The sequence below is a fragment of the Sminthopsis crassicaudata genome, chromosome 6 (genome assembly GCF_048593235.1).
Source record: "Sminthopsis crassicaudata isolate SCR6 chromosome 6, ASM4859323v1, whole genome shotgun sequence".
NCBI lineage: Eukaryota > Metazoa > Chordata > Mammalia > Dasyuromorphia > Dasyuridae > Sminthopsis > Sminthopsis crassicaudata.
The window spans coordinates 242,623,250-242,646,983 of record NC_133622.1 but is presented as its reverse complement, the minus strand read 5'-3'; the positions used below and the strand labels follow the sequence as shown (position 1 = coordinate 242,646,983).

General features: G+C 34.2%; 1 protein-coding gene and 1 pseudogene across 1 annotated transcript; both read left to right on the top strand.

Annotated features, from left to right (window-relative positions):
- Positions 1-1,367: 1,367 nt before the first annotated feature.
- LOC141546616 (olfactory receptor 5M5-like) lies at positions 1,368-2,306 on the top strand. Its single transcript, XM_074274571.1, has one exon. The coding sequence runs from the start codon at positions 1,368-1,370 to the stop codon at positions 2,304-2,306; it is 939 nt and encodes a 312-aa protein (XP_074130672.1).
- A 112-nt stretch (positions 2,307-2,418) lies between these two features.
- Positions 2,419-21,378, top strand: LOC141547525 (olfactory receptor 5AP2-like; annotated as a pseudogene).
- Positions 21,379-23,734: the final 2,356 nt, after the last annotated feature.

The window sequence follows — 23,734 nt, the reverse complement described above, 5'->3', positions numbered from 1 at the left end:
CCATTTTGGAAATGAAGGAGGAACAGTCAAAAGAGAGGTTAGAACTGGATAACTAAACTTGAGAAACGTTAGCATAGAGAATGATGATAGAAGTCCCGGGAGCTGATGATGTTACTAAATCAAAAATGGTCTGGAGAATAGGCCCCAGGATAAAGCCCTTCAGAATACCTACAACTAATAAATGTGGACCTGAAGAAAAAGGGAGTAAAGATTGAAAGGCAATAATCAGAGAAGAACAAGGAGAACAAAGAAAGTGTAGTATCAAACCAATCTTAAGAAAAGTCTGCAGTGAAATTCAGGGAGATGAGGACTAAAAAAAAAAAAAAAGTCTTTGGATTTACCAATTAAGTAATTATTGGCAACTATGGAGAGAACAACTTTGGTTGAATGATAAACTTGGAACTAGAATGTAGGGAGTGAAGAAGAGAGTGAAAAGAAAAGAAGAAGCATTGATTATAGAAAACCTTCTCAAAGAATCTTGCCATAATAGAAAGATGAGATATAAAATGAAAAAATTAATGGCATAAAGGCCTATTTTCATTTTCAATAATTTATAGACAAAAGAATTTTCCCAAGGAACATTCTCTTAGGTACTTTTTGAGAGGGGTTTTATTACTTATACCATGGTGATTGCATTCATTCTTCCAAACTGGAATGGGTTACATCTAGAAGGGGAATTTCCCTATATTTGAAGATCTTTAACATTGGATGATGACTTGTCAGGCATTTTACAATGGTAATTCCTTTTGATTTTCAATTGAACCCGGTTGTCTCTGAAGTCCCTTTCAACTATCAAATTCTATAATTTCATGCATCTATAACTCTTCCATAAGACAACCCTTTTGATTTTTGAAGTCATCCTTTTCCTCTTTTATTCACAAAGCTAAAAATTGAAATTTCTTTCAACTAATTCCCCAATAGAAAGATCTTGATCATATTCACTATTTTGAATTTTCCTATCTGCATGTTTTCCTTCTTGGAAATATTCTGATAAAAATGTGACATATAGAATCTAAGACAATCCTGTGACATTATTGAAAGAGAGAAGAGTTTGAATATAACCTCTGTCATCCTTCACATGCATTTATTTGCATTTATTTTTTCAGCTTAAAATAATATCTATCTTTAGAGGTGTTAAAATTATGTTGTCATTATGAATTTCAAGATCATTAAAATATTGAGTTCTAGAATAAATCAGGTGCTTGTAAATACACAAGAAATGCTTGCTTTTCCAGTTCTTCGTGGGCCATATGTAAGAAAGTACAGAGGAAGAAGAAAATATGGAAATCATGTGAAAATAAAATATGATATCGAATATATAAAGGTTATATTTATTTTCCCTTTTTACCTTCTTAGGTTTGAACAAAATGTCAGGGATAAACTACACCATGGTGACCGAGTTCATTCTCCTGGGACTAACTGATCATCCAAAGTTGCAGCCCATTCTCTTTGTATTGTTTTTAATGATCTACCTCATCACTGTATGTGGAAATGTGGGCATGATTGCACTGATCAGGACTGATCCCAAACTTCAAACTCCCATGTACTTTTTCCTCAGCCACTTATCCTTTGTGGACCTTTGTTATTCCACCAATGTCACACCTCAGATGTTGGTCCATTTTCTATCACAAAGAAAAACCATTTCCTATGTTGGCTGCTTCATACAATTTCATTTTTTCATTGCCTTGGTGATAACAGACTATTACATGCTCACAGTTATGGCCTACGACCGGTATGTGGCTATCTGTAATCCACTGCTCTATAGCAGCAAAATGTCCAAGAACATCTGCATCTCCCTGGTCACAGCAACTTATGTCTATGGCTTTGTCAATGGCCTGATACAAACCATCTTGATGCTCCGGCTATCCTTCTGTGGCCCTAATGAGATTAACCACTTCTACTGTGCTGACCCACCCCTTATGGTCCTCTCCTGCTCAGACACCTACATCAAAGCAACTGCCATGTTTATAGTTGCTGGTTCCAACCTCACCTGCTCCCTCACAGTCATTCTTATCTCTTATATGTTTATCTTCATAGCCATCTTGCGTATCCGCTCAACTGAGGGCCAGCGTAAAGCTTTCTCTACCTGTGGTTCCCATCTGACAGCTGTCACGGTGTTTTATGGGACTCTTTTTTGCATGTATCTAAGATCTCCCTCAGAGACATCTGTAGAACAAGGGAAAATTGTAGCAGTTTTCTATATTTTTGTGAGTCCTATGTTAAATCCCTTGATTTATAGCCTGAGAAACAAAGATGTTAAGGATGCTGTGAAGAGAATAATGAAAAATAAATTACAGACTAAATAGGTCTCTTGTTTTAATCATATCTGTGTTTCTCTGCACTGACAGATAGCTGCCTATCAAAAAAAGGTTCATTTTTAACTTATACAAACCAAGTGTTATTGAACGGGTTTTGTCGATGCATGTTCAAGAAGACATTAGGTAACAAGGACTTCTCAGAATCTCATCTTTGCTTTAAGATGCAAGCGGAACTTCTTTCTCTCTCTCTGTCTCTGTTCCTCTCTGTCTCTTTCTGTTTGTTTGCCATAGTGTGTGTTTGCATGTGTCTCATGAGAATTTTTCTGAACAAAGCTCACATTTCACCTTCAGTTTTAATTTTTTTCAAATCAATGTATATGTATATCTTTTTTTTCCCCCCCCTGTGGCTGGGGTTAAGTGACTTGCCCAGAGTCACACAGCTAGGACGTGTTAAGTGAGACCAGACTTGAACTAGAGTCCTCCTGAATTCAAGGCTGGTGCTCTATCCATTGCGCCACCTAGCTGCCCCAATACGTATATCTATAATCATTATTTAGCTTCATTATAACTCTGTGAAAATTTTATTAGCATCTGCAATTTTATTATTGAGAGACCAAGGTTCCAGGAATTTTAGAAACTTCCACATATTACATGCCTTATAATTGTCTGAGATAGCAAACTAATTCAATATAAAAAAAGTCATGTAGACTTTTCCATGTGATATGTTTTGTGCTCATTAATCTTTTATTAATTTTGTTTACATCACATATGTACATAAATATTTGGTCTTGTTTTTCACCATTAGAATTTGACCTCTTTGAGGCAGGGACTTTGTCATTGCCTTAAAAAATAAATCCAGTCTGTCATTCTGTTTCTGGTACATAAATGCTAAATAAATGGGCCAGTGTTGTGGCATATTGATCGAAGAAAGTTTTTTGTCTTATATACAGCTTTCAGCTTGGAGCAATTGGCTACCTAAAGAGTGATGGTACTATGAAACCAGTTAGATTTGCCAGCAGAAGTTTGAGCTACATTAAACCATAAAACATGCTGGAGTTTGCAATGTTTCATCAATTTTGGAGACTCTATGTATAGAATAAATTTGCAAATCTTGAATGCCAATAATCCACTGATTTATGTTCTGCAAAGTCCCCAGATGGTTGCTATTTGTCAGAAATAAGTGGCAGAGATAGTAGAATTTAAGCAAATGTAATTTACTTCTTCTGGAAAAATTAATCTTGCTGCAGCTACACTATCAAGGGAGGCATAGAGGACCAAAGCTTTGCTAATAAAAAAGAAAGAGTAAAATCTATAAGCAAAAAAAAAAAAAAAGTAGGACAGCATACAGATGGCAGGACAGTTGAAACTTTAGGTCTTTTTCTAGACAGTGTACCAGAAATATATATATGAATCTTGCTTCATTACACACAGTTTCTTGGTCTCAGTTGTCTCTAAAGGATTAGAAGAAATGGTAAACAATACCGCTGATGGACACTGAAATTATTCATGCTGTTAGGTTTTGATGGCAAAAATTTCAAGTGCCAATCCTATAAAATCATTTACTATTAAAACAATGACAGAGATTAGATCTATAAAATTAGGATGGATGCAAGATATCACTGATGTCACAGATGGTCCCAGGAAGTAGCCAATTCCATCAAAGCACTCTATCCTCTTTCTGGTAAAGAAAGCTATCCAGAATAATTTGGAATATGTAGGTCAAAAAAAGCATCCTAAAGTTATTAGAAAGCAAATTTTACTAGTTCAAGATGGCCACATATATGGAATGTTTACTTGTGTTCCAGAAAATTATGCTGCTTTCTTTAATAATATAAATACCCACAAATCTCAGACCTTAATTTTATTGACTTCATATCTCTAGAAGGAAAAAAAATTCAAAAGTTATGTTTTGGTCATAATAGATCGGGTTCCTAACTATGATCAAGCACAACCCAACTAGGAAAAGAAAGGTTTCCATAGTTGCTGAAATATTGTGGGAAAAATATATGTCAGTGTATGACTTTATGTATACATTTAAACCAAGTAGAGACTTTGGAAGTATGACTCAAAAGAAAGGTAAGCTTTGGTTGTCATTAAAAGTCTTTACTTCCTGATGTGGGGCCCTCAAAATCTGAACATTGTACTGGCATTTAGATGAACATGTACCTACATTGAGACACAAACACAAATCTTAATGATGCTAACATGGAACTTTTCTTCTATATGTGTGCAAGTCCACTAGAAACATTGATCTTCTTACTTTCCTTCCAAATCTAGCATTTAATCATAGATGTTTCATGGTTTGAAATATCTATCTCATAGCATTGTTGGGAGCAAAGTTCTAAATAAAATTATATTAAAATGGACAATAAATCTAAATTTAGAGTCTAAAATTATGAATCATAAAGGAATATAAAAATGCTATTTTTGTAATTATACTAATAATTGCTGTTACTAAAATACTATCATTAAGTAAAATACACTTAATGACATTCAAATATGAGCGTCCTGATTTATGAAATATCTTTGTCATATATTGTATAAGAGAATTGACACAATCCTAGACTACTGTGTCCATTTACTACATAAGAACATGTAAGTTAATACGTAATATATAAGAAATATGTAAGAAAACAAAATCAAATATGGATGAACAAGGCTTCTATGAGTTCCTCTTTATTATAGAATTAAAACATTTCTTTTGTGAATATCATAAGAAGAGCAATGTCAATACCATGATTCTTTCCAAAAGGTTAAGTGAACCTTAGAGATTTGTCTTAAAAGTCACCTAGAGCTCGTAAACATATTTCCAGGCTCCTCCTCCTTCTAAATTCTCATGAAAATCCTTCTACTTTTCACCATTGAGTTTGACACTTCTATGTACTTTGGAATTCACAGGAAAACTTTTAATATTCTATTTCCCAATGTATTTGTTTCAATTAGCAATTGGAGAAGCAATGGTAATTTGATTAGCTTTATGGTATTTGGGACTGAAGCAGCTCAAATAAATATGAGTAAATAAGAAATTTGTTAATCTTAAAGTCAGGAGAGAATGGAATTTGGATGTCATCTCTGCTGCTTACTAGCTTTGGGACCCTGGCCAGGCAAGTCATCAAATGTCTATGTCTCAATTTCATCTGATGTGAACCTAGAAATGGGGAATGTCCCTCCATGTTACAACACCCTATTAAATAAAATGAAAAAAAATTACAATGTTAAATTCATTTTGTCTAATATCAGTTTTATACATGGCTACTGAGATATTTTGTATTCATTAGACTGAATATAAGCCTCTTAAAGAAAAGGACAGTTTCGTTTTTTTGTTTTTTTGTTTTTTTTACTTTGTATTATTCCTTCCACTCAGCATATGGGATACATAAAAGCTACTTAATGAATTCCTATCGATTGAAATTTTGTGATTTTGAGATAATTTCTCTTTGTTCCCATAGCAGAAATGTAGTATTTGTCCTAAGGATTTTACATGATTGCCTATCCCCTCTCTTTCTCTTTCTTTCTCATTTATTTATCTATTATTATAAATTATAATTTTTTCAGAAGTTAATTTCAAGAAATCCTTCTTTTTAGTCAGATGAGCTTACAATCTTCAGGTGGAGAAGATGTAAATGGATAATGTCTATAAGAAATAAAGTGCCATGTACATTCCTACAGAAATTGAGAATGAAGAATTGATTAAAGATGGTCTTTTTTTGGCATGAAAATAATATCCAGGATTTCCTGAAATTTATTTTATTCTCTGTGCTTCATTAAGGTCCGTGCATCTTATTTTTTATTATCTCTAAAATCAGGGAAAATGAAAGTACAATAAGGAAAAATGGTTTAGCATCAAAATGATAATTCATTATCCAAAGCCTAAAGTAAATGATCATTTTATTGGCACATGCATTGGTTGTTGTAAAAAGCAGTTTTTATTGCTAGCATTTGTGAAAGATTTAAGGATTTTTAAAGCTTTTTAAAAATAGGATAGCTCATTTGATCTTCACTAGGTAATATTATCACTTTTATTTCTTAGCAGAGGAAACTGCGGCCAGGAGTGGCAAAATGACTTGTCCAAGGTCACATGACTAATAAATACATTTCTATCATACTTCTTTTTGTAAAGAACAAGAAGTAGAGAAAAATCACTTCTATCATGGAGAGTCATTGGTGCTGACCTGTTGAACAGACTTCATCACATCATTGTTATTCTATATAATTAACCATTAAATATTTCATCTGAATGTGCTGTGGACACTTTTAAAATCTTTATTGAGTGAGGGGCCTTTCTCCCCCAAATCCAAAGAAACAAGCTTTAATTAGCTTCCTTTCATGTGTCAAGCACTCTGTTAGATGTGTTATAAATACTATCTCATTTGAGTCTCACAGACTAATGAAAGTGTTGTTATTACATCCCTTTTATATCTGGGGAACCTGAGGCAGAAAGAGAAATAGCTGATTTGCCCCCACTCTTACAGTTAGTAACTATCTCAGGCTGGATTTGAAATCTTCCTGATTCTGGATCCAGAACTCTGTCCATTTTATTCAATACAAGACTTTTCTTCATAACTAGTGATGATTATAAATTTCTACTCATTATTTTTATTTATTATATATATATATATATATATATATATATATATATATATATATATATATATATATATATATATATATATATATATATATATATATATATATTTTATAATATTATCCCTTGTATTCATTTTTCCAAATTACCCCCCCTCCCTCTATTCCCTCCCCCCGACGACAGGCAATACCATACATTTTACATGTGTTACAATATAGTCTAGGTACAATATATGTGTGCGAATATCATTTTCTTGTTGCACAATAAACATTAGAATCCGAAGGTACATGCAACCTGGGCAGACAGATATTAGTGCTAACAATTTTCATTCCCCTCCCAGTGTTTCTTCTCTGGGTGCAGCTACCCCTGTCCATCATTGATCAACTGGAAGTGAGTTGGATCTTCTTTATGTTGAAGATTTCCACTTCCATCAGAATACATCCTCATACAGTATTGTTGTTGAAGTGTACAGTGATCTTCTGGTTCTGCTCATTTCACTCAGCATCAGTTGATTTAAGTCTCTCCAGGCCTCTCTATATTCCTCCTGCTGGTCATTTCTTACAGAGCAATAATATTCCATAACCTTCATATACCACAATTTACCCAACCATTCTCCAACTGATGGACATCCATTCATCTTCCAGTTTCTAGCTACAACAAAAAGAGCTGCCACAAACATTTTGGCACATATATGTCTCTTTCCGCTCTTTAGTATTTCTTTGGGATATAATCCCAGTAGTAGCGCTGCTGGGTCAAAGGGTATGCACAGTTTGATAACTTTTTGGGCATAATTCCAGATTGCTCTCCAGAATGGCTGGATTCTTTCACAACTCCACCAGCAATGTATTAGTGTCCCAATTTCCCCACATCCCCTCCAACATTTGTCATTATTTGTTCCTGTCATCTTAGCCAATCTGACAGGTGTGTAGTGGTATCTCAGAGTGGTCTTAATTTGCATTTCTCTGATCAGTAGTGATTTGGAACACTCTTTCATGTGAGTGGATATAGTTTCAATTTCTTCCTCTGAGAATTGTCTGTTCATATCCTTTGACCATTTATCAATTGGAGAATGGTTCGGTTTCTTATAAATTATGGTCAGTTCTCTATATATTTTGGAAATGAGACCTTTGTCAGAACCTTTGTTTTTAAAAATATTTTCCCAATTTGTTACTTCCCTTCTAATCTTTTTTGCATTAGTATTATTTGTACAGAAACTTTTTAGTTTGATGTAATCAAAATCTTCTATTTTGTGATCAATAATGATCTCTAGTTCTCCTCTGGTCATAAATTCCTTCCTCCTCCACAAGTCTGAGAGGTAGATTATCCTCTGTTCCTCTAATCTATTTATTATCTCCCTCTTTATGCCTAAATCATGGACCCATTTTGATCTTATCTTGGTATATGGTGTTAAGTGTGGATCCATATCTAATTTCTGCCATACTAATTTCCAGTTTTCCCAACAGTTTTTTCCGAATAATGAATTTTTATCCCTAATGTTGGAATCTTTGGGTTTGTCAAAGATTAGATTGCTATAGATGTACCCTTTTTTGTCCTTTGTATCTAATCTGTTCCACTGATCTACCGGTCTATTTCGTAGCCAATACCAAATGGTTTTGGTGACTGCTGCTATATAATATAGCTTTAGATCAGGTACACTTAGACCACCTTCCTCTGAGTTTTTTTTTCATTAGTTCCCTTGCAATTCTTGACCTTTTATTCTTCCATATGAATTTTGTTGTTATTTTTTCTAGGTCATTAAAATAGTTTCTTGGGAGTCTGATTGGTATAGCACTAAATAAATAGATTAGTTTGGGGAGTATTGTCATCTTTATTATATTCGCTCGGCCTATCCAAGAGCACTGAATGTCTTTCCAATTATTTAAATCTGATTTTATTTTTGTGGCAAGTGTTTTGTAATTTTTCTCATATAATTCCTGACTTTTCTTTGGTAGATGGATTCCCAAATATTTTATACTATCAACATTTGTTTGGAATGGAATTTCTCTTTGTATCTCTTACTGTTGCATTTTGTTAGTGATATATAAAAATGCCGAGGATTTATGTGGATTTATTTTGTATCCTGCCATTTTGCTGAAATTTTGAATTATTTCTAGTAGCTTTTTAGCAGAGTCTTTGGGGTTCTCTAAGTATACCATCATGTCATCTGCAAAAAGTGATAGTTTAATTTCCTCATTTCCTACTCTAATTCCTTGAATCTCTTTCTCGGCTCTTATTGCCGAGGCTAGCGTTTCTAGTACTATATTGAATAGTAATGGTGATAGTGGGCAACCTTGTTTCACTCCTGATCTTACTGGGAAAGGTTGCAGTTTATTTCTATTGCATATTATGCTTACTGACGGTCTTAAATATATACTCCTGATTATTCTAAGGAATAATCCATTTATTCCTATACTCTCAAGAGTTTTTAGTAGGAATGGATGTTGGATTTTGTCAAATGCTTTTTCTGCATCTATTGAGATGATCATATGGTTCTTATTAATTTGATTATTAATATGGTCAATTATATTAATAGTTTTCCTAATATTAAACCAGCCCTGCATTCCTGGAATAAATCCTACTTGATCATAGTGTATTATCTTGGAGATGATTTTCTGAAGTCTTTTTGCTAATATCTTATTTAAGATTTTAGCATCAATATTCATTAAGGAGATTGGTCTATAATTTTCTTTCTCAGTTTTCGATCTACCAGGTTTAGGTATCAGTACCATGTCTGTGTCATAAAAGGAGTTTGGTAGGACTCCTTCATCCCCTATTTTTTCAAATAATTTATATAACATTGGGGCTAATTGTTCTTTAAATGTTTGGTAGAATTCACATGTGAATCCATCAGGCCCTGGGGATTTTTTCCTGGGGAGTTGATTAATAGCTTGTTCTATTTCTTTTTCTGAAATGGGACTATTTAAGCAATTTATCTCCTCCTCTGTTAATCTAGGGAGCCTATATTTTTGGAGGAAATCATCCATTTCACTTAAGTTATCAAATTTATTGGCATAAAGTTGGGCAAAGTAACTCCTTATTATTTCTCTAATTTCCTCTTCATTGGTGGAAAGATCCCCCTTTTCATTTGTAAGACTATCAATTTGATTTTCCTCTTTCTTTTTTTTGATCAAATTTACCAAAGGTTTATCTATTTTATTGGCTTTTTCATAAAACCAACTCTTGGTTTTATTTATTAATTCAATAGTTTTTTTACTTTCAATTTTATTGATTTCTCCTTTTAATTTTTGTATTTCGAGTTTAATTTTTGGTTGGGGGTTTATAATTTGGTCTTTTTCTAGCCTTTTAAGTTGTAAGCCCAATTCGTTAATCTTCTCTTTCTCAATTTTCTTCAAATAAGCCTCTAAAGATATAAAATTTCCCCTTATTACCGCTTTAGCTGCATCCCAAAGATTTTGATATGATGTCTCATCATTATCATTATCTTGGGTGAAATTGTTAATTGTTTCTATAATTTGCTCTTTCACCCAGTCATTCTTTAAGATGAGATTATTCAGTTTCCAATTACTTTTTGGTCTATTTACCCCTAACTTTTTACTGAATGTAGCTTTTATTGCATTGTGATCTGAGAAGAAGGCATTTATTATTTCTGCCTTCCTACATTTAATTTTGAGATCTTTATGTCCTAATATATGGTCAATTTTTGTATAGGATCCATGAACTGCTGAGAAGAAAGTATATTCCTTCCTATTGCCATTCAGTTTTCTCCAAAGGTCTATCATACCTAGTTTTTCTAATGTTCTATTTACTTTTTTAATTTCTTTCTTGTTTGTTTTGTGGTTTGATTTGTCTAAATCTGAGAGTGCAAGGTTGAGATCTCCCACTATTATAGTTTTACTGTCTATTTCTTCTTGCAGTTCTCTTAACTTTTCCTTTAGAAAGTTAGATGCTATACCACTTGGTGCATATATGTTTAGTATTGATATGGCTTCATTATTTATGCTACCTTTCAGCAGGATATAGTTTCCTTCCTTATCTTTTTTAACGAGATCTACTTCTGCTTTTGCTTGATCTGAGATAAGGATAGCTACCCCTGCTTTTTTGGCTTTACCTGAAGCATAATAGGCTCTGTTCCAACCTTTTACCTTTACTCTGTATGTATCTCCCTGCTTTAAGTGTGTTTCCTGTAGACAACATATTGTAGGGTTCTGCTTTTTGATCCAATCTGCTATCCGTCTCCGTTTGATGGGATCGTTCATCCCATTTACATTTACAGTTAAAATTACTAATTCTGTGTTTCCTGCCATCGTATTATCCCCAGATTATACTTTTTTCCCTTGACCCCCCTGATCCCCCTCCCCGATATTTAATTTACAGACCCCCCTTGTGATGCGCAACCCTCCCTCTTTTTTTTAGGATCCCTCCCCCCTCCCTCCAAGTCCCTTCACTTATTCTCCTTTTCCTTTCCCCTTTTCCTCTCCCCCCTTTTAATGAGGTGAGAGAAAATTCTCTGAAAAACAAATATGTTAATTATTTACTCTTTGAGCCTCTTCTGATGAGAGTAAGATTCACACAATGATTCTCCCCCTCACTAAGTTCCCTCAGATATGGTGTATTTTCTATGTCTCTTCCTGGGATGCAGTTTCCCTCTTTTTATCACTCCTTCCCCTTTTTCTGAACCGACCTCCTTCCCTTTACCACACCCCCCTTTTTTTCTTTTATATCAGTAAAATCAAATTATCCTTGAGTATTTTTTATATACCCACAACAGAGTTACAGTTCTCAAGGGTTCTGTGTACCTTTTTCTGTTTCTCTTCAGTCTTGTGGATGTAGATCAAATTTTTTGTTTAAGTCTGGTTTTTTTCTTAGAAACATATAGAATTCCTCTGTTTCATTGAATGACCATCTTCTTCCATGGAAAAAGATGCTAAACTTAGCTGGGTAGTTCATTCTTGGTTGCAGTCCTTGATCTTTTGCCTTACGGAATATCAGGTTCCAGGCCCTTCTATCTTTTAATGTGGAGGCAGCCAGATCTTGGGTGACCCTTATTGTGGCACCTTGGTATTTAAATTGTTTTTTTCTAGCTGCTTGCAGGATTTTCTCCTTTGTGTGGTAATTCTGCAGCTTAGCCACAATATTCCGTGGTGTTCTTTTTTTAGGGTCTATTTCAGAAGGAGTTCGATGAATTCTTTCCACATCTACTTTCCCTTCTGTTTCTATTATCTCTGGACAGTTCTCTTTGATAATTTCCTGTAAAATAGAATCTAGGCTCTTTTTTTGGTCATAGTTTTCTGGAAGTCCAATAATCCGCAGATTATCTCTCCTAGATCTATTTTCCAGGTCTATAGATTTTCCCAGTAAGTATTTGACGTTGTTCTCCAGCTTCTCATTTTTTTTGTTTTGTTTGACTGATTCTTGGGTTCTCTGTGAATCATTCATTTCTATTTGTTCCATCCTGACTTTTAAGGAGTTATTTTCTTCTTTCACAGTTTTTAGTTCTTTTTGTAAATGCCCAATTTCGTTTTTAAATGAATTATTTTGCTCTATTGAGTTTTTTTCCATTTCCCTAATTTTTTTTTTTGAGAATTATTTTCTTTTTCCAATTCAGAAATTCTATTTTCTTGAGACTTTTTTATCTTTTCCAATTCAGAAATCCTACTTTCCTGTGTTTTTTTAACCTTTTCTAATTCACTAATTTTGTTTCCCTGCATCTCCTGTGAATTCTTTATTTTTTCCAACTCCAATTTCAGGACGTTGTTATTCTCTATCATAACTTCCCTTTCTTTTCCCCATTTTTCTTCGATCTCCCTCAATTTTTTAAGAGCTTCTTCTAGGAGAGAGTTATGTGATGGGGGGCAGGAATCGTTCCCCTTTAGGTTGTTGTCTGTTGATTCTCTGCTGTCAACTTCCTCGGGGTTGGATAACCGCTCTTTCTCTGTGTAGAAGGAATCTATGGTTTTTCTAACTTTTTTGCTCATACTTAAAAAATCTTTTGGGGTCTGTCCCTGGGGTAGGAAATTATTTATTTATTTCTTTACCAGCTTCCTCCCAGACCGGATGGATGCAGCGGCTCCTGTGCCTGAGCTAAGAGAGAGCTCTGGAAGAGAGTTCCCCACCCCCTCCCTGGAAGTGCCTCAGAGGTGATTAGCACTACTGTGCTTCGAGGGCGTAGAATAGTGAAGACAGCACGAAGCCCAGCCTATGTGTCCGGGTGGGGAGTGGATGTCTGCAGCAGGTGACGTGAGAAGCCCCTGCGCTCAAACTGGAAGTGTCTGCCAGAAACCGCGGTCCCTAGTTCAAAGGTTCCTCTTCTCTGGGACTTCCTGGAGCTGAGTTCCACTCCCTCCAGCTAAGCTAGGCAGTGTGTGTTGCCTTGGGCCGTATCCACCCACTTGTCAATCTCTTAACTATTCTCAGGTGGTAGCTGAGGCCACACCCCCTGGTGCCGAGTCTGTTGAGTCACCCCCAGGGTCCGGGGAAAATCTAATTTGAGTTTTAAAATATTTTGGCTTTCTCTTCTGAACTGCTAAATAATTAGCAGAGAAGAGCTAACAGCCTGTGCCAGATTCCTTTACCTCAATGGCTTCTCTGATCCCAGAGCCCTTCCCAGCGCAATGGGCGCAGTGTGCCCCTACCCCACCGTCTGTGCTGGTCTTTCTTATTCCTCCCCTGAGAACTGACCTTTCCTGTTGAAACTCCAGATTCTCTTCAGCTGGTAAGTCGTGCTTCCAGTCCTTGTGGTATCTATCAGTCCTGAGCTAATTTTGAGACTTAATTTATCTAATTGGTTGTGAGGGAGTGAGGACGTTCACTGAGTCGTGTGTTTCTTCTCCGCCATCTTGGCTCCGCCCCCCAATTTCTACTCATTATTACACTGCAGCTCTCTTCAAACTTACAGGAAGGTTCCAAAGAGTACATTATCTTAGGGAAATCTTTTTTAGAATGTTCTATCTATGAGGTTGTACACATTGGCATTTTAGCTGTTTTGAAGCTTCATTTGTTTAAATAGACATGAAGAATGATTCACATTTTTTGGATGTGGCCAATGTAGAAATTTGTTGTACTTGCACATTTGTTAAAAATGTTTTATTCTCCATTTGGTGGTAGAATGAAAAATAATTACTTGCTATTTGGAAAAAAAAAAATGAAAGCAGGATGGTTATTTGCCTGAAACTTTTTTTTTCATTTATAACTAACTTCATGAAGTGCATATTTAATTACTTTTACCTAAATTATTTCAGAATTTTAAAATATAAAATTAAATAAAAATGAAACCTTTATTTATATTTACATTAAATCTTATGATAGTACCTTTATTTTTTTTCTGGTTTTATGTAAAGAATATTTTAGTTAGGGGAACTCTGAGTGTTTAATTTAAAAAAAGAGAAAATTTGGTAAAGAATATTTGTAGAGGAGAGGTTTGATTACTGAATTTAAATATTTGAATCTGTAATCAGGGATTAGATGTTCTCTATTTGTTCCCAGGGGATAGAAGTAGGAATAATAGAATAAAAGGGAACATTAGGTTTATTGTCAGGATTGGGGGATGCATCTGCAATTAGTGCTGTTCTAAGAAAAAAAAAAGACTTCCTTGGAATATAGTGAATACCCATACTTTGAGCTCTTCAAGAAAAGATTGGATCGCCATTTGCTGTCTATATTGCAGAGAAGATTCTCTACATTGGTTGGACTAATTACAATAATAGCTAATATTTATACAGAGCTTTAAAGCTCACAATTGTATACTCATTTGATTTTTGCCAAATCCTTCAGGAAGTAGTTGATATTATTATCCCTATTTAACATATCAGGAAACTGAATCTGTGAGAAGTTAAATGATTTCCCCAAGATCATAGAACTGTGAAATATTTGAAAAAAAAAAAAAAAAACAGGTTTTGTTGAATCCAAATCCAGTGCTCTTTCTATTTGCCACTCTAAAGACCAAGGGAACCACATGTAGGAGACTGCCATTTAGGGGAGGGGGTGGAGGGAGGGAAGGGAAAAGTTGGAACAGAAGTGAGTGCAAGGGACAATGTTGTAAAAATTACCCATGCATATGTACTGTCAATAAAAAGCTATAATTAAAAAATAAACAAATAAAATATGCAAGACCACAAAAAAAGAGAAAGAGGAAAAAAAAAAAAAAAAAACAAGATCAAGTGAATCCTGACAATATTTGAGGCTGTTCATGAGAATGAGTAAATAGAGAACATCTGGGTATAATATGCCTAAGCATGGACAGCATAGTTCTGTAGGGTATGCAGTTAGTGACTTGCATTTGGAATTTTTGAAAGGTAAACATTTAGAAACCTTTAACATAAAGGTCATTGCTTTCATTTGGGAACCAAAAATATCTTTAAAAAGTCAAGAACTAATATTTAATTGAAAAATGTAAACTTTGCAAAGTGCTTCTTTTAATCCAACACTTCCCTTGATCCTAAAATATAACATAGCTTCTTTAGCTTCATATCTTGGCTAAAAGAAAAGGAAACACTATTTTTTTTTTTGTTTTTACTAATTGGATAATATACTTTGTCATGAAGATTCAAGATGAAGTTGAATGACTTGTGATCTCTGGCACATGTTTTTAAAAATGTAACTTACAATTCTGTCTTTTCATCCCCTGTGCTTGACAAATAGTGTGCATTTTGAGATTGCCTATTGATTGATTGATACTCAGGTAGCATATAATCAGGATTTGAAATCAGATGTTTTTTTCAATTTCAGTGTATTATTTCCACTAAACCATGACAGTAGCTGGCAGTTACTAGGCTGCAGAATCATTTTAACTATAAATATAATTTGGAGTCAATTCAGAAGGTTGATGGGAGATGAAATGTCATTTGTAATTGACTATGTTCATATCAAAACATTTAAACATTAAGGGATGTGAAGGGATCTAGTTTTGTAAACATATTCCTTATTGCACAGACAATAAACTTTGTGGATTATTCCTAAAACACCTAGCCTAAAGATGGATTTTTGAAGGAAGTTTGGTTCCTTTTTTATTCACTTATGCACATGCCTACTGTCAGATATGTTATCCTTGAGAAATTACTTCATGTCCCTGAATCTTAGTTTCCTCATCTATAACATGGGGGTATTAAGATTTTAAGTTCTTTTCCCATAGTATAAGGTGAAGAAAATTGTCTGAAATCATACATTACGGGATGCTACATAATTATAAAGGTTTTCTTAAAAATGAGAAAAGAAGGTAGCTAAATGGTATAGTGGGTAGAGCATCAGCCCTGAAGTCAGGAGGACCTGAGTTCAAATCTAGCCCCAGACACCTAACACCTCCTAGCTGTGTGACCCTGAGCAAGTCACTTAACTACAATTGCGAGAGAGAGAGAGAGAGAGAGAGAGAGAGAGAGAGAGAGAGAGAGAGAGAGAGAGAGAGAGAGAGAGAGAGAAGTAGATAGAAAGAAGGTAAAATTCTGCTGTTTAATATTTAGCTTCAAGTTTTATACTCAATGCAAAAAAATTTTTTAATTGTTCCTTCTGGGTATATTTGAGAAAAAAATCCCCATAAGTCACAATCTAATGGAACTAATTTTTGTATTGACTGTTTCTTTATTACTAATGGTAGATTTTTGGAAAATCTCCATCCAAAGTAATAGGGAAGGCAATGACATGCAGGTTTTATAAATCCCCAAGACATGCACTTTGCTTTATCTCACTATTTTCCCATGTAGAAATGATAGAGTTAAAGGTGAGTGAATGCTGATTTTCTGGGGGGAAAAAAGATATTTGAATGAAAATAGAAGTAAAGATTATGATCTCTGTGTATATTATTGAATATTGTGTAGATATAGATGTTAGAATATTGAAGAAAATAGGATCTTAGAATATAAAATACAGATCTTGGAAAAGGACTAATAATAGAGAATACCAGAGATGAAAGGAATCCTAGAATATAACATTTTGGATTTAAAAGGTAAAGGTCAGGAAAGACTTTACAAGTTAATTCAATAAAATTTCCCAGATATTTAATAAGATTTTACTGAGAGCTTACTATCTGGAAAAGCTTCAATAACGGTATATTAATATGCCTTCCTTCTCATAGGCCTGACACTAATTCTTCTAATTGTGCTACTGAATTCTTCTGTTCTACATTCTCTATTTTATTTTTCAGGTTATTCACTGCTTTATTAGAATTTTTCAGTGTATTTTCTAAACTATCAATTTTTCTTTCCTCAAAATTTTATTTAAAAATGATTTTCGAATTTACCTTACATTTTCCTATCATTTTTTAGCTTTTTCAAAACTTTTTGGGTTTTGTGATTGCAACATTTTCTTTTCTAAGATTCTGGCTGTAATTCCTATAGAATTTTCTTTTGATTCTAGAAATTTTCCTTCTTATTCTTTAACCTTTAATAATACTTATTTGTATTAAGACCTCCTTTTTGTTTACTCACTTCCTTAATTTTTCTATTCATTTTCTTGTTGAGATGTGAAGATGACTTTTTGTTGTTTCTCTGGCTACTCTTTTGCTGGAGCATTTCTTACTGGTTTAAGATGATATTGAGCTGTTCTGCTATACACATTCATCTGGCCATTAATTACCTCTCCCACCACTGTGTTGAAACTGTTCTTTAAGGGATTACTAACAATTTCTAAATTGATAAAATCCAAAGGCATTTTCTCAATGTTCATCTTCCTTGAGTTTTTCCAGCTATTATTTCTGTTAACTATGTCCTCCTACTGAGTACTATCCTTGCTTTTGACTTCCAGATTATTCCTAGTTTCTTTTCAATTTATTTACTTTCCAAATTTTTCATAATCATTCCCTTCTTGCTACTAAGTCAGGCTCTATCCCAGTGGAGATGCTTATCAGTTCTTTCAACAATAGCATATTAATTGACCTTCATGATTCGGATGTCTCTCCCCTCCAACCAATCTTCTACAGAATAGAAAAAAAATGACATTTTTGGTGTATTTGTTCATTTAATAATTAACTGACAAGATACCCAGAAAGAGAATTTATACACACACACAGAGCAGAATTCAAAAAGACAATTTTAAATGAAAAAAATAATGTCCATTTTATACCACTTGCTTTTTTAATAGTCCTTATTATAGATCTTTGGTAATTGAATAATTTTATTATTTTTTTTATCAGATCATGGACTTAATAGAGTCAGAATCCATAAGCATTTATTAGTCAACTACCATATGCTAGGAATGTACTAAGGACTAGAGATAGTCCCTCATTTCAAGGAACTCGCTGTATAATGGGAAAACATAACACATCTTTTAAATAAGTGAATATAGGAAGCATGATGAAGTCCCACAGCCAGGTTGGAAAATATTCATTTAATTAAATAAATGTTCTTTTTATCTTCTTGCCAATAATTCAGTTCTAATCAGATTGCAGATAACAATAATATTCCATAATATTTATATACCATAACTTATTCAGCCATTCTCCAACTAATCAGCAGTCTCTCAGTTTCCAGTTCTGTGCTACTACAAAAGGTGGCTACAAATATTTTTGCACATGTTGGTCCTTTCCATTTTTTTATGATCTCTTTGGGATTCAGGCCCAGTAGAAACATTGCTGGTTCAAATGGTATTATATACAGTTTGTTAGTCCTTTGGACATAGTTCCAAATTCCTCTCCAGAATGGTTGGATCAATTGCATTAGTGTTTCAGTTTTCCCACATCCCCTCCAGAATTCATCATCATCTTAGCCAATGTGAGAGTTGTGTAGTGGTACCTCAGAGTTGTCTTAATTTGCATTTCTCTGATCAATAATGAATTAGAGCATTTTTTCATATGACTATAAATGGTTTAATTTCTTCATCTGAAAATTGTCTATCCATATCCTTTGATCATTTATTCATTGGAGAATGCCTTGTATTCTTATAAATTTGGGTCAATTCTTTATATATTTTAGAAATGAGACCTTTAACAGAGACTGTGGATGCAAAATTTTCCTCCCAGTTTATTGCTTCCCTTCTAATCTTATCTGCATTAGTTTTGCTTGTAAAAAAAAATTAGTCTTTAGATAGTAGAACAATGAAAACTTTAACAGACATATTAGCTATAAAAAATGTTTTCCAGTTTTCTGCTTGCCTTTTAATCTTGGCTGCATTTCCTCCTGTTTGTGCAAAATTTTTTTATCTTAATATAATCAAAATAATACATTTTGCATCTTTAAATGTTCTCTTTTTTTCCCTCTGATCATCGGTTCTTCCCTTCTCCATAGATCTGACAAGTAAAGTATTCATTGGATCTGACAAGTAAAGTATTCATTGCTCATCATTTGTTATGATGTCATCCTTTAGATCTGAATCATGCCCCAATTTTGAGCTCAATTTGGCATAAGGTATAAGATATTGGTCTATATCCACTTTCTGCCATACTGCTTTCCAGCATTTTTTATGGAAGTTTTTGTCAAATGAGTTCCTGTTCCAAATGGATAGTTTGACCTCGATTACCTTTCAGTGTCAAACATTTAACAGGTTTATAATGGGATTTCATCATCCTCCTAAGTTTCCCTCTCTTCCAATCTTCCCCATATCTCTTTTTAGCACTAATATCTTCCTTGTCATCTAATTTTATAACTTCAAATTTATCAGTCTGGTTGTTTTTTCCTTCACTTCTCCCCTACCCAATTATTTAAAAATGTTGAAGTTTACCCTTAGCATTCTCACTGGTATTTGATCTTTTCTGAATGCTCAAAAACCACCATTGTAGTTAGGACTTTTATGATTTTTTATATGAACTATCAATATTCTAGTTCATTTCTATGAATCTCTTTTTTCATTTATTCTATCAGTCATCTTCCATATATAAAATACTCATCCTAAGTATAGGTTTGGCTATGAAATCTCCCTACATTAATATATATATATATATATATATATATATATATATATATATATATATATATATATATATATGTATATATATATATACATATATATATATATACATATATATATATATATATATATATATATATATATATATATATATATATATATATATACACACACATACACACACACACACATATTTAGTGGTCCCCAGTTGATTCTGCAATATACTACATATTTCTCAGCCTGTTTGGTGATTTGCAATCTAGCTGCCATTCATTTTTTTCATTCTTTTAAATAATTACTTGGTAGAAAAATGTGGATATGAGTGAAACTCTAATGAAAATGAAGAGCTGGAGACATAGATTTGAAAACAGAAGACAAAATGTTAAAGACCATGTTTTGTAGTAGAAAGTTCATAGGGTCTAGAGGACAGGAGATATGAGTACAAACCTGACTATGCTATTTATCATATGACCTTATTATTGTGATGTGATTGTATGTATCTCAACTTTTTAAATAATGTGGTTGGACTAGTTGTTCTATTAAAGATTTTTCAAGCTATAAGTCTGTGATGCTATAATCTATTTTGATATCTTTTTCCCCCATAACAATTATTCTAATTCTAAAGTTATTTCAAACTTCAAATCCCATGATATATAGACTGGAACTGGAAACCAGAAAAATGAAGGAATTTAATCAAACATTAACAACTAGAATATAGATCTTTGAACTAATCTATGAGTATTCAAGTGTATGTCCCATTTGTTTAATCCTAAAAATAGTTATAATATACCATCTTTCTTTGCTCAGCATGAATAATCAGTTAGATGGATGACATTAAGGTGTGGAATGAAACAGAGGTGACTGAATTTGTCCTGTTGGGATTCTCAGACAACCCCAAACTGCAGCCTATCCTCTTTGTGATATTTCTCTTCATCTACATAGCCACCATGGTGGGAAATTTGGGAATGATCCTTCTTATCAAGATTGAATCTAGACTCCATACCCCCATGTATTTCTTCCTCAGCTGTTTGTCCTTTGTGGACTCATCTTACTCCTCTTCAATCACTCCCAGGATGCTGGTAAATTTCTTGACAAGAAGGCCATCTCCTTCAATGGTTGTGCTGCTCAGTTTGACTTCTTTGGCTCATTTGTAGGTATTGAGTGTTTCCTCTTAGCAATGATGGCATATGATCGTTATGTGGCCATCTGCTACCCATTATTGTACTCTGTCATCATGTCTGAAAGAATTTGCGTCTTGCTGATAGTTACTGCATTCTTAGGTGGATTTAGTAACGCAGCTGTTCACACTGGCATGACCTTCAGGTTGTCATTTTGTGGTTCTAATCTGATTAACCATTTTTACTCCTGAAACTCTCGTGCTCTGACACTCGTGTTAATGGGATTGTCATCATGATTTTCTCCAGCTTCATTGTTATCAGTTGTGTGCTGATGATCCTCATGTCTTACCTTTTCATCCTTGTCACCATCTTGAGGATGCACTCTGCTGAGGGAAGAAGCAAAGCCTTTCCCACCTGTACTTCCCACCTTATGGCTGTAACCATTTTCTTTGGGACCATTCTTTTCATGTATTCACGTCCTACTTCCAGCTATTCAATGCAGCAAGACAAGGTTGTCTCTGTATTTTATACAATGGTTATTCCCATGCTCCATCCCCTCATATACAGTTTAAAGAACAAGGATGTGAGGGATGCTCTGAAGAAGATTTGGTGGAAAAATACTCCTTAGGGATATATATATGCATGCATGCAAATATGCACATATGCATGCACATATGTGTTAATATGCATACATATATACATACATAAACACAGAGAGAAGACAAAGAAGAGTTTTAGATTTAATGAGCATTGTATTTGCATGCCTTATCACATTATTGATTGGTACTGGGCTTCCAATCCACTAAATTTGCCTCCCAATTTTTATTTGGATAAGTTATATTAAAATACTTAATATGGAAAATTAAAAGACTTCTTACATAATTGCTTCTAGTTCTTGTTTGTCTAATTGCTACAGTAATTCTAAGTCTTGGCTTTCTATAGATGTCAATCACTTTAAGGAAATTTTTCCTTATTCCTATTATCAGTGGGTTTTTTACATTACAGTGTGAGTAATATCTCAATATATACATACGTGTGTGTGTGTGTGTGTGTGTGTGTGTGTGTGTATCCCCCTTTTCTTGGAGTTTCTTTAATTCCCATGCTATAGAATGAATTATTCATGGGGAACATGGGACACTATAGAGGGCCAGAATTGAATAAGTTCTTGTACAGGAAGAGACCAGTACAGACATTACTTGAAACCTGCTCTCTATAAAGGCGTGAAGTTCAAAGCATTGGTTCACCATCACCCATAACAATAAATGAAAGACAGGCTTGAGATAAATGCAGGATTAATGTTAGTGAAGAATGCATGTAACAGGACCAAGGCTATACTATTTAGTCATACTATTTATATCTGTTATGATGGTTATGTTGTTACTGCTAGTTACTGCTATTTGTTACTGTTATTGCCATTTCTAGTAACTGTTTAAAATTAATGTCAAATTGTAATGTCAAATAGCTATATATATTAACCCTGGGATGCATACAGTGCCACCTGGAGACATCTGGTGTTAATGCAGTGCTAGCTTAATCCTGGTATTAATTTAGCTTAAAGAGTTTATAGCTCTCAGATCAATAAACAGACTGCTTAGACAATTCCCACCAGGCTTGTGAGTCTTCATTTCATATCCACACTTTTTCTATCCACTGGAGCTGGAGTCCTACAGCTGACGCCTGACTAGATAGTGACTTCTATGTTCCAGCAGAAGAAAATGATCTTTTGGTGAATTCAAGAATTTAAACAGGTAAGAAAGAGGTGAAAGTAGTTTATCACCAGACTAACACAAGGATTAAGATATAAAATATAAACTATAAGTTATAATATTGATTCTCGTCTGGCTGATATCAATATAGTACACATATTGAATTAGAATTGGGCAAAATCAATCAGGTGAGAGGGACAGAGGAACATCCTATACAAAAATCATGCAAGGACCCAATGAGACCTTGGCTGACTTAGTCACTTAAAGATGACAATTCAGCATTCTATCAGCATGGGGAAGTAGCTTAAATTTTACTTAGACAACTTGCCCTTGAAAATGATAATGCTGGGGCAGCTAGGTGACATAGTGGAGCAGTTAGGTGGTGCAGTGGATAGAGTATCTGTCCTGAAGTCAGAAGGACCTGAGTTCAAATCTGGCCTAACACATACACACACATGCACAAAATGCCTAGCTGTGTGACCTTGGTTAAGTCACTTAACCCCAATTGCCTCAGCAAAAAGAAAAAAAAAAAAGAAAGGAGGAAAAAAATGAAAATGGTAATGCTTATTGTAAGAAAGCATTAGATAGGAAAAATTAAAAAGTGTCTTTAGTAGAAGGATCCAAAAGTGCACTACTTTTCAAGCTGGAGTAATGTGTCCTGCACCAAATCAGGACAGAGCTCAATTTCAAATTTTTCCAAATTCTCATTTATTTTATAATTGTGGACAATTGGGTCACATGAGGAAAAATTGTACTTCCCAAAAGATTGTACTTCATCACAATTCAGCAGGTAGGGGAGCTATCAGGCTTCTGAATGTTGCTTTCAGAATGATAGGGAAGATAATCTAATATTGGGGCCAGTTCTATCCCTCTCAAAGAATGAGAGCTGCATTTTCCCTTATTCCCCCTCAAGAGGTACCTGTAAACAATAGCTTAAATCTGAATTATTGCAGTACAAGATTTAATGCCTACTACTCTGGGAAGTGCAAGCCTTGATTTTCCCCCCTCCATATCACACTGAATTACTGAGAGTAAGGAAATATGATCTCTTACCACTGGATTCTTGGGTCCTCTTTCTTCTGGTACTCTAGGACTCATTTTAGGAAGCAGTTCAGAGTCATTACTAGGGCTGATAGTTGTATCCCAAGTAGTAGATTCTGATTATTTAGGGGAAATATGTATTATTTGCTATGCTATGTTTTAAAGAATGATTTATGTTTTCACAATGTTAATAACTGAATAATTGTTTTTATTTTTCCCCTTCACACACATGGGAGG